This window comes from Equus quagga, chromosome 10 (genome assembly GCF_021613505.1).
Source record: "Equus quagga isolate Etosha38 chromosome 10, UCLA_HA_Equagga_1.0, whole genome shotgun sequence".
Classification (NCBI taxonomy): Eukaryota; Metazoa; Chordata; class Mammalia; order Perissodactyla; family Equidae; genus Equus; species Equus quagga.
In genome coordinates this window covers 86,817,740-86,830,208 of record NC_060276.1, presented here as the reverse complement: position 1 = coordinate 86,830,208, position 12,469 = coordinate 86,817,740, and the positions used below count along the sequence as shown (strand labels likewise).

The 12,469-nt window shown below is 39.9% G+C and overlaps 1 protein-coding gene across 4 annotated transcripts in view; it reads right to left on the bottom strand.

Annotated features, from left to right (window-relative positions):
* EFHC2 (EF-hand domain containing 2) overlaps window positions 1–11,291 on the bottom strand; it is a 179,716-nt gene extending 168,425 nt beyond the window's left edge. For 2 of the 4 annotated variants that reach the window (XM_046672650.1, XM_046672651.1), the window contains exon 1: window positions 10,337–10,609. In XM_046672650.1, the coding sequence (XP_046528606.1) occupies window positions 10,337–10,438 (102 nt within the window). In that variant the 5' untranslated portion in view covers window positions 10,439–10,609. Of the gene's footprint in view, window positions 1–10,336; window positions 10,610–11,191 lie in introns of those variants that run through there. The other 2 variants (XM_046672652.1, XM_046672653.1) reach the window with 2 other exon arrangements.
* Between the last annotated feature and the right edge of the window lie 1,178 nt (window positions 11,292–12,469).

The following is a 12,469-nucleotide window of genomic DNA, read 5'->3' as shown; positions in this document are numbered from 1 at the left end:
AGAAGAAAAGACAGCCTAAATTAACTGTTAAGCCATGCGAACTGACCTGATCTTCCCCAAAACGCTAGCAGTTGTGACCATTCCCTCCTTTGGGATGCCAAAAACATAGTTAAGAAAGCAAATCTGTGTGGTCTTCAACAGCCAATCTGGTCACTCTGTCACAGTGGAGTTGTGAGGTCAAATTCGGGCATCCTGGGGCCTGGTTAATGATGGAGTAAAAATGCCCACCTCTCCCTTCCCTTTGCTTTGTGGAATTCCCCCCGACAAAGCTGGCTCTGCCTTCTACAACTGCAGGAACAGGATAAACTGCTCAGGAAACGGCCCAAGAACTCCAAGAAGTCCCTGTACACTTGCCTATCTGGAATCCTGTTGTCGGAAGCCTGGTCTCCTAAGGGGTCCTGCCTGATGAATGCTCAGAGAAAAATCTGCTGCCTCCGGAAAAAGCCAAACTGGATGCCAACAAGGAAAAGAGAAATGTCCCTCTGCATGGCACAATAGGCCACAGAGAGGCTTTGAGTCACAACTTGCATGGTAACGTCTTCATGCTGTCCTGGCCGCTTTGTATAAACCACGCATCCCGAGAGGCTTATAACCTATTTAAGCCACAAAAGCAAATGACTTTCTTCCTCCTTTATGTTCACTATTGCTAAAATAAGGAATATTTTGTTCCACAGCAGTAGTGGAAGACATAAGCGAGACTCTAATTCCAGAGACGCTTGTCCTAAGCTGTGAATATCCCCTCTAGTTTTTAAGGCATGGCTGCTACAAGTAGATAGGGGCAATCGACAGGCACCTATTAAGGGTCTGCCCTGGATAAGAAAGGGCAACCCAAAGAGCAATCAATTTCCCAGTCAGCTGGGGAAGGTCACAATCACATACAAAGAATGTGAAACATAACACAGGCAATAAGGTAGTAAATGAGCGGTCTGGACAATATAAGCATCAGGGTTATGCAGACAGAAAGATGGCATCTGCTGAGGTGATCAGGGAAGGCTTCAGTGAGGAGGCGAGACTGGAGCCAAGTTTTGAGGGAAGGCTAGGATCCGGATGGGAAGAGGAAGAGGCATGAGAATGCTGTCGGGGAAAGGGGTAAGGAAACCAATAATTGAGTGGAAAAGTCCAAAACCTATTGAAAGGACAGACAGTAAGCATTTGGTTTAACTGCAGCAGTCGGCTTGTTTTCCATTATGAAAAAGAAGACTTAGGAAAGAATGGTATTGTTCGAATCTTTTACAATGATGATATACTCATGTGTTACTTGTATAATTAAAAAACACAAACAAAAATTTTTTAAAGAAAGGGATGCTAAGACTGAGGAGAGCATCTAGACTCACAGGAATGGAGCCTGCGGCTGGTGCTGCAGACAAAGTTTGCTGGCTCCCAACAGCCATTATTTACTCCCTTTTCTCTTTCCCAGCTCCAAAAATAGATGGTGAAAAGTCAAGTTCCCAATGCCCCTTGTAGCAAAGGATAACCATGTGACACAATTTTAGCCAATAAGACATAAGGGGGAAACCTACTGGGGGGCTGGGAAACACTTTGTTTCCTGATATAAGAGCCTTTTTCCCTCGCTCTCCTTCCTGCTTGACTTGAACATGGTTATAAGAAGTTGTGATGTCTGGAACTGAGACAACCACTTGCAACCATGAGGGCACAAGTCTAAGAAACAAAAGCCAACATGCTGAAGATGGCAGAATGAAGAGATAAAAAGAGTCTGAGTCCTTTAGGACATTCAGCAGCTACTGCCTATACCTGAAACTGCCATACCTCGAGACTTCTTACAATATGGGGTAATTAATTTGGCTTAAGCCACTGTCAGTCAGGTATTCGGTTACTTATAGCCAAGAGTATCCTAAGTGACACAGCTTTAAAGTTCATGACAGAATACAAAAGTGACCAAAGTTAAGTGTTTGATCCCCGAATAGACAAAGTGTCTCTAATTTCTGAACCCCAAATTAACATTTAAGAATAGCAATGGAATATTCTGTCATTTCCAAAGTATGAATGGCCGCTTTAAGAAGTGGCTCAGCCTGAAATAATGTGATTCCAAGGGCATTTCAGCAGTTAGTGGGAACAAGTAACAGAATACTTTAAATCAAAACCTCCTGTGATCTGGCACAGCAAACACCTATGATTTGTCTGCCCGGCAACTCCCCATCACTAACTCCTTTCTTTGGCTATATATTTATTTTTAACAGTTTTATTGAAGTATAATTTACACATCATAAAGGTTACCTATTTAGAACATACAATTCAACGGAGTTTACTGTAATTATAAAACTGTGCAATCATCACCATAATCTAATTTTAGAACACTTTCATCACCCCAAAAAGAAACCTCATACCCATTAGCAGTCACTCCCCATTTCCTCCCTTCCCCAACACAGGTCTAGGCAATTATTAATCCTTCTGTCTCTATAGATTTGCCTATTCTGCACATTTCACATAAATGGGATCATACAATATGTAGTCTTTTGCATGTTGTTTATAGTATAATGTTTTTGAGGTTCATCCATGCTATAGCATGTATCAGTGTTTAATTCCTTTTTATGGCCCAATAATATTCCATTATATGAACATACCACCTTTTTTATCCATTCATCAGCTGATGTACATTTGAGTTGTTTCTACTTTTTGGCTTTTATAAATAATGCTGTTATGAACATTCCTGTACACATTTTTTATGGACATATGTTTTCTTTTCTCTTGGGCCTATACCTAGGAGTGCTGTGTCATCTAGTGACTCTACGTTTAACCTTTTGTGGAACTGCAGACTTCCATGGCAGCAGCAGCATTTTACATTCCTGCCAGCAATGTATGAGGGTTCCAACTTCTACACATCCTTGTCAACACTTGTTATTATCTTTTTTGTTATAGCCAACCTAGTAGGTGTAAAGTACTATCTCATTGTGTTTTTAATTTGCATTTTTCTAATGATTAATGATGTTGAACATCTTTTCATGTGCTTATTGGCTATTTGTACAGTTTCTTTGAAGCAATGTCTATTCAGATTCTTTGCCCATTTTTAATTGGATTATTTGTCTTTTTATTGTCAAGTTTTGAGAGCTCTTTATATATACTGGATATAAGTCCTGCATCAGATGTATGCTTTACAAGTATTTTCTCCCATAGTATAGGCTGCCTTTTCACTTTTTTCATGGTTTCTTTTAAAGCTCAACTTTGGCTGTTTATTGCAGCATTATTTGTAATACCAAAAGACTAGAAGTAACATGACTATACATCAAAAGGGAATGGGTTGAATAAACCATGGTATGTTCACACAATGGAGTACTAGGTAGCTGTGAATGGAATCCACAATCCAATGGAATGAGGATAGCTCTATATACTACTATGAAGAGATCTCCAAGACATACTATTAAAAGGAAAAATGGAAGGCACAAGAGAATGTGTAGAATATGCTACCATTTATTTCATAAGAGACTATGTGAATATGTGAATATATTTAAAAATTTGCTGTTTTAAAAAACAAAAAAGGAAGGATAACCCAAAACTAAATAAATAGGGTTTTTTAAAGTTACTGCTAGAGGGAGGGAATAAGATTGAAGGGACAGGAATAAAAGCTAGAATTGTCTGAATGTACCTCACTTTATAAATTTGACTTTGAAGCCACATAAATGTTTTATTTTTACATTACAATAAAACAAAATTTTTTAAGTTAAAAACCAAAAGCAAAATGAAATGAATGAACCTAACTGGGTATTGAGTCATTGACTTAACCATACTGTCAGGAAACATTTAAATGAAATTAAAACCCAATAATTTCACCATACATTCCTAACGGGATATATCCTAAAAACAAAAAGAACTACAAAGAAATCTTAAACTATTTTCAAAACTCAAACTGTTAATAATAATGTTGTTATTATTAATCAAAAGCTATGATATGGATATATATTTTATTTATGGTGGGATAAAGCAAGTAATTATGCTAATATCCTTATGAATCAAGATTTTCAGTGTAAGTAAAAGCATAGAATCAAAGAACTTACTTAAAAACCCTATAATCCTTAATTCACATTTGAAATTTGGATTCATGTTGTAGGGGAGGAAGACATTTCCTCTACCCACTGTGGGTTCTTCTGTTGTATTTTATCTTTAAAAATGTATATATATTTTCTAGCTTTGATTTAAGAGAACGAAAATTCAAGCCACAGACTGGGAGAAAATATTTGCAAACCACATATCCAACAATGGACTTGTAGCCAGAATATATAAAGAACTCTCAAAACTCAACAGTAAGGAAACAACTCAATTAAAGAGGGGCAAAAGACTTCCATAGCAGCAGCAGCATTTTACATACCTGCCAGCAACATATGAGGGTTCCAATTTCTTTCACCAAAGAGGATATATGGATGGCAAATAAGCACATGAAAAGATGTTCAACATCACTAGCCATTAGAGAATTAAAAACCTAAATCAAGTTGAGATACCACTACGCACCTATTAGAAAGGTTAAAATCCAAAACACTGATTTGTAGCCAATTGCTTACAGGGACTCAGAGCAACAGGAACTCTCATTCATTGCTGGTGGGAATGCAAAATGGTACAGCCACTGTAGAAGACAGTTTTACAATTTCTCATAAAGTTAAACATACACCTATGGCCAGTTCCTGCCAAGTCCAAGCATCCTGACAAAGTCAAGTATCCTGCCATTCAGAGGAAAGCAGTGGCCATTTTGCTGCAATTTTCAACTTCTCACCTGTATAAGCACAGCTTTCTTTGTTTAACAGGTAGCAAGAGAAAGACCAGAATCTTCCCATTTCAGTTAAAAATGAAATCTAGGGGTGCTTATCTCAAATTTGACCCAGAATTAAGTATGTGTGTGGCAAAATACAAGTGTAAGTTTCACACTGAAGAGGTAATTTTTATTCTTTATTTTTAGTTTTAAAAAAGTAATATTCTTATATACGTATATACTTCACTTTATATATAGCATATACACATACACACACACACACACACACACACACACCCCTCACATATATATATAGGTCTATAAGGCGATCAAGATTATGACAATTTTGTAATTGCCTATATTTGAGCTTGATCATGTAAGTTAGTAAAAAAACTTAATTTTCAAGTCTCATATAAAATTGTGTCTCAGGCTATAATATTCTTTTTTTTTTAAAGATTTTATTTTTTTCCTTTTTCTCCCCAAAGCCCCCAAGTACATAGTTGTATATTTTCAGTTGTGAGTCCTTCTAGTTGTGGCATGTGGGACGCTGCCTCAACGTGGCCTGACGACCGGTGCCATGTCCGCGCCCAGGATCCGAACTGGCAAAACCCTGGGCTGCGGGAGCGGAGCGTGCGAACTTAACCACTTGGCCACGGGACCGGCCCCAGGCTATAGTATTCTTACTCACATTGCTTTGTCATATGGTTTTAGTAGCTTTATTTAACATTGTCAATATATTCTCACACTGTAAACAGCATTAATTAAATGAATTTACAACCTTTTATTTAAATGAAATCAACTGAGCCTACTTTTAGAAAAAGTAAATCCCATCTTGGATTAAAATAGTTATTTAACAGAAATGTATTATGCTGCCTTATGAATTTTTTAAATTTATGAAAAGGAAAGAAAGTAAGCTAAGCTTAACTGCCTGTTTGTTTCTCAAGAAAAGCTTGCTAAAAGTCGTTTCTAGCTTTAAATAGGGGAGCAAACTACTCTCACTCATCCCATATACCACATATCATACCTTACTAGCACCCTCTATAGCAGAAACTATGAGAGGTTTTTTAGGCCTACTTGGAAAGGGGAAAAAGGCCAGGGGGAAATCAAACAGGAAATTTTACAATAAGAAAAAACCCTGAAGTTTCCTCTGCTACACTCCCACTTGCATTAGAGCAAACATCCTTTGTGGGAAAGGGAAACCACAGAGCTTAGGGGAATAAACTGGCTGAAATCAACAAATCCATAGAAAAATTATTACTCTTTACTCAAAAGAGACCATTATTATGGGGTCATTATATCTAAAGCTCATGGATCATGCTAATGTACCATAGGCTGTAGAAATCATTTTTACACAGGACTTCTCTGAGACCTGAAAATCATTTCAAAAGTTTCTCTAGGGTAAAAAGATTGAGATTTGCGGTGATGAAAACGTCTTGAAACTACTAGTTCGAGGTGATAGTTGCAGAACACTGAGAATGTACTAAATGCCACTGAATTGCACACTTTTAAATGGTCAATTTTATGTTATATGAAGTTTACCTCAATAAAACAACAACAACAAAACACTGAAGGCAGCTGACTAGGATCTGTTGAGGCTTTCGGCAGTGTGAGAGACTAGATCTGGCCTTGAAGGAAGGTGCAGATCTGACTTTAAAACAGAGGCAAGAATCGGTGGAGATGGCTCTACTGAGCTTGTTTTTCCAAACTCTGATTGTAACCACAATAACAAATAGATTTTAGTGCAACTCAGTCCACACACACACGTGACAGGAAAAAAGGTTCGTGAAACAATACTTACTCTTCCCAAGCATAATACATTCTGATTTTTTATTCTATTCTATTCTGTTTCTTTCTTTCCTTTTTTTTTTTTTAAATTCATTAATGATTTCACAAAGTGAGTGGCAAATTCCAATAGCCTCAGGTGTCAGGCTAAGGGGTTTGGACTCAATACATGTTATTTTAAGGCAATGGCATTGACCGCTAAGAACGTAACCAGGAATCTGTAGGCAGAGTTTTAGATTGGGAAAACTCTCTACCTTGTAAATAAACTGATTGTTTTATGATTATATTTGTCGTTGGGCTAAATTTAAATCGACTTATCTAACATCACATGATGGAAGTCAATATGTGTACTATGTATTACTCATAGTGTTTTTCTCTTTCAGTCGTTTATCATTTAAATCACTGGTAAATTTCCCAAAGAACAATTTTCCTTATATATCAATATGCACGCTTATATTAGTCTAGATAAAAATAAATTTCAAGGTATTGCTCGCACCTTTTTGTAAGAGAGACAGAGAGATTCCGAATTTGTTTTATTTTACTGTTGTGAATTCCAACCATTTTTTTTCTTCTTAAGCAAACAGTTGCTTCACTATAAATTAGATGATGGACTATTTACAACAACCCCTCCTAAGATGGTGCAAGGCAGCTTCATAAAAAACAAAGTGGGCTCCTGATCACTCATTAGAGGCCTTCAGGATCAGCTATACAACCATCTGCCCAAAATGCTGTAGAAAGCATTTTCAGCTTTGGCTGGAAATGTCCCTTTTAACTTGACTATCTTATCATTTTTGATAATATGCCCGAGATTTTCTTAGCTCAATACAAATGCAGCATGTAAATGGTTGGAAAAAGATGCTGTGTGTCTGGAATGTAGCTATGATCTTTCCCCAAGGTTTTCAATTAATTCACATCAAAATCATTTTAATGTCATCAATGGTACGAATGCTTATATTTTAGAAAGCACAATACTTCCTGTATTTCAGAGACAGAAGTGCAGGTTGCATATCGCCTAGCTGTGGACAGAAATCAATTTGTTCTCATGACTGACTACCAGCAGCTAATTAAGGCGGGGAACAAGCACCTTTTTAATTTCTAAGAAAAAGCAGTAAAAGCTAGCTTAAACCCAAACAGCCAGTAATTATGCTATCTCCAGGTGGTCAAGGTTTTTCACTTGATAATTTAATTCAGCAAGCCAGGCTCTGTAAGGGGTTGGGGGCTTGGTAAAAATGCCATATTTGACTTTACTGACTTCCTGACCATTCTGTGCCAGAAAGCATGCAAATTTTTTAACTAAATACAAGTTTTTAAAACAAAACTAATTTTTTGGCAACACACAGTACATTTAGGACCAAGGCTAGTGTAACAATTTTTTAATGTAGCCACCTGATTTGGACACATACTAGGATACTCAATGTATAAATACTGACTTGTTGAATGACAGCCCAAGGTATCTAATAAGTATACTGTTATTCCCTGATTCATACACATGCACGCATGCACACACTTCTGTTGGTCTGAGGCATAAAGTAAATAAATAATTTTTTAAATACACTCACGAGTCTAGAAGCAGACCCACACGTATTTGGATACTTGATTTATGACAAAGGTAGCTCTACAGAGAAGTGGAGAAAGGGCTGGCCTTTTCCAAAAACGTGCTAATGTCAAGACAACAGGCCCCAAATGGAGTCGCTTATGCTAAGCCTCACATCACCAAACTGAAACTGAACTTACAGTTTCAGCTTTTCCAGAAAGAGAATCTTAAACCTGCCAATCATGAATCATCGCCTGATCAGCATTAGTTAGGTAACCCGCCTGATAAACCCCTGCCATCCCCTAAAGGAAAGTAACCTTACAATAATAAAGCCAACTTCTGCCTAGTACAACTTCCTCATTACCGCTCCCTTCCGCCTATACAATCTCTTGCCTTATATAGCCAGTTCTTCGGAGCTCCTTTCTATCTGCTAGGCTGGATGCTGCCCGATTCATGAATCGCTGAATAAAGCCAATAAGATCTTTAAAATTTACTCAGTTGAACTTTGTTCTTTAACAGATGGTTCTGGGTCAACCCAATATCCACATGGGAAAAAAATACAACCTGACCCCTCCCTCTTTTCATACACACACACACAAATTTCTTCTAGTTAGATTATAGATCTAACTGCAAGTTTGTAAAAACAACAAAATTCCAGAAGATAACACAGGAAAACATCATCGTGAACTTGGTGTAAGGAACTATTTCTTAAATAGGAAACAAAAAGCACTAATCCAAAGCAAAAATTATTCATCACAAACACCATTAAGAGAGTGAAAAGGCCAACCAAAGACTAGAAGATATTTACAACACATCTATCTGACAAAGGAGCCATATCCAAAATCTATATAGAACTCCTACAAATCACTAAGAAAAAGGCAGGCAACCCAGTAGAAAATTAGACAAGAGACAGGCACTACACAAAAGAGAATATCTAAATGACCAATAAGTGTGTAAAACGTCCTCAACTTTGTTAGGAAATCCGGGAAGCACAGATTAAAACTACAGAGTTGCACTACATCCACTGATCAAAATAACTAAAGTCTAAAAGATTAACAATATCAAGTGTTAGAAACAACATGGAGCAATAGGAACATAAAATGCTGGTGGGGAATTTAAATTGAAATAATCACTTTGACAGTGTCTACTAAAGCTGAACATATGAATACCAGATGATCTAGCAATTGCACCAAGAGACATGAACAAGAACAGGCACAGCAAACTATGCTTAATAACCCCAAACCAACTCTCTGTCAAGAGTAAAATGTGTCTATCAATGATGTGACACTCACACAATGGAACACTATAGAGCAATGAAAATGTACAAACTACCTCTACAGACAGCCACACGAACAAATCTCAGAAACAATGTTGAGCTAAAAAAAAAAAGCCAGTCACCAAAGAATAAACATTGGACATTTCCATTGATAAAAAGTTCAAAAGCAAGCAAAATCGAACTACAGTGACAGCAGCCAGGATAGCGGTTACCTTTAGAGAGTAGGGAAGTGGTAATGACCAGGAAGTGTCCTAAAAAGGGTTGCCACGTAAAATACTAGATGCTCAGTTAAATTTGGATATCAGATAAAGAACAAATCATCTTTCAGTATAAGTAGGTCCCAAGAAATATTTGGGTTATGCCTTTTTATTTGCTAACTTTGGCAACCGTAATCCAGAGAGATTCTTTTGGGATACTGGTAATATTTTATTTCTTGATGTTCATTCTGTGATCATCCATTGTGCATTTTCCTGTATATGTGTTGTACTTTACAATTAAAAACAAGTTAAAAAAAAGCAAAAGTACACTCAGTACAGCCTTACAGATTTTAAAATATCTCATCCGACCACTGTTTTTCCTTCCCACTCTAAATCACTGCGTGTGAGAGCCGTGGTACTTCTGCAGGAGGTGGGCATCTGTAATCTGAAGTGTTGCTGGGCCCAAAGCTGTGGGCTCTACTTTCAATTTTTATTAAAATGACTTTTACACAGCATGCTTCTTTACTTCTGGAATCTTTTTTCATGCCCTGCCTCTCAGAGGTCTTTCTTATTTGTGTGGTTGGCTTAATCTTACCAAAGGGCAGCCTCTACCCATCAGCCAAGAAATACACAAACCAGCGTGCAAGAAGAGAGTTGGACTAACCAGCCAACATGTGGGGGTCAGAATCTAGTGGCCTGAAGCTACAAAGAAAACTGCTACTTTGGGGCCAACAACTTTACGGATAAAGTCAAATGCTTCCCTCTGCTGCCCGCTTTCTGAGTGTATCAGAGGTTTACACAAACACCTGGAGTGGCGCCACCTTGTTCCCTCCCACCAGTGGATTACTTACCTTCTTCCTACAGACACGTGACGATCCAAGTAAAGAGTAGTGACCAGCGCAAACAAAAGCTGAATCATTTTTCCGCTGTTGTTTAAATAAGGTGCTATTCATGGGCAAAAGTTCTTTCCTGCTCAGGGTTTTTTGTGTTGTTTTGTACCTTCATCTTGTTTTGAAATGAACCCTTCCCAATCCAAAATAAAGAAAAAAACTCCTAGTTTGGGTGCTTCTCTCCTTAAAGTTTAGGATCAAACTTGAAGGAACTCTCACCTGCCCCCTACCAGCCTTGAGAGTGCCAGGTTTCTTCACTCTAATAACAAACTTGCTCTCTTTCACACAGGGTATTAAAGATAACGATCAGGCTCCTGGGCCGTGGAGACAGGTTGCCTGGAAGAAACCCAGCTTCACCAGTGAGATTGTGCATCTCTGGCCACTGAGTGACTCATTGCTCTGTGCCTCAGTTTCCTCAACTGTAAAATGGGAATAAAAATACTACCTAATATAAAGGGCTGTCGGGAGCATCAAACGCCGTGTACAGCGATGAAAGCACATGGCACAACTGAAACGCTCAAGGACAGTTTTAATCATCATCACTACCACTGGCTACCTTTGAGGGTCCTGCCACCCATAAAGACTCTACTTAATGTATGTAATGCAGGAAAAGCATCCAGATGCAGTTTGAGAGATAGGGGGAAGGAGAGGCCGAGAGTAAGGGTTCCGCCAGCCTAGAAAGTTTGGTCCAAGTTGTGCCCAATTCACTTAGAAGACGAAGCAGCGGCAGGCGGCCTCCAGTAGGGTCTGGGAGGTGACCACGCCTGGACCCCACTCCGGCCAGGACTTCTGACCCAGGGCGCCCTCACTACTCACGTTGCGGTTGAGGCTGTAGCCAGGCAGAAACGGCAGGGCCATGGCTCTGAGTGTCCAAAAGTCAAGGGTCCCAGAGGAAAGGGGCCGTTAGGCAGCAGCCGCCCGCGGGCCACGTTGTTTGACCCCCTACGTTACCTAGAGACCAGAGGCGGTGTCATCGAAGGAGGAGGGGCGGCGGCGGGCGGGGACTCTGGGCGGGGCCCGAGTAGGGGCGGGGCCAGGCGGGCAGCTCCGCTCGCACCTCCTCCCCCGCCCACCCCCGCTCCACTCGGCGGGCGCGTGCAGGTCCCCGAGGCTTTTCTCTCCATCCGCATTGTGCACACACAAAGACTGACAACTACACCATTCCCCGCCCCCGCTGCTTTCTGGTTTAACCCCTTACAGAGCTCAAAGCCTTTCCGGTACTTAAGCTCCTCTGATTCTTGCCACAAAATTTTTTTCCATTTGGTTACTAAATTTAGTTCAGATACACAGAAAAGTGCAGAAAATAATATGACACCCGTGCGCTACCAGAAATGTGACACCAGTTAATGTTACATTTACATCAGCTTCTATTTTGTCATTAAAACGTTCGAGATGAATCCAAAGCCACACAGACCCCATCTGTCTTCGCCCCTCCTCACGAAAACCCATTCAGCGGTAACCACCATCCTCAGTCCTTGCTCTGTACATTTTTATATTTGAACTAAATATTTGTAAAGTGCTCGTTCCTGGCCCAATCAGGGGGGCCACACAGGTCAGGTGGCACAAAACGCGGCCCCTGTCACTCCATCATGCACCCAAGATGCCCAGGACAAGGGCCTCCTCGATTCCTCTTCCCACACCTGCAGCTAACCCCTCCCTAAGGCCTACTGGTCGGACAAGCTGGTGTCTCTCGGTCACCACTGCCTCTGTCTCGGGGCCCCATTATTTCCTGCCTAGTTTTCTTTAAAAAAACGACAACAACTAAATGGTCTTGCCTCTTGAGCCATCCTATTACAATTTGTGATGCCCCTGTTACTCTTCTGCTTCCATATTCTTCTAGCCTTTCCGGCGCCTTCAGGTCGCCAACTCCTCAGCCGGGTCAGAGCCTCAGTCAGGGGGCGCCTACCAATGCCCTCCATCCCTGTCTTTGCCCTCCTCCTCTACTCCAGCTCTGAAAAACCACTGGCAGTTTCCACACCAGACTGCGGTTTCGTCCCTCTGGGATTTTGCAAATGTCATTCACTATCTGCTAGAAACACTCTTCCTTCCTATCTTTCACCTGGGTAGCCTCTTCTTGTCTTCCAGGACTTGGTT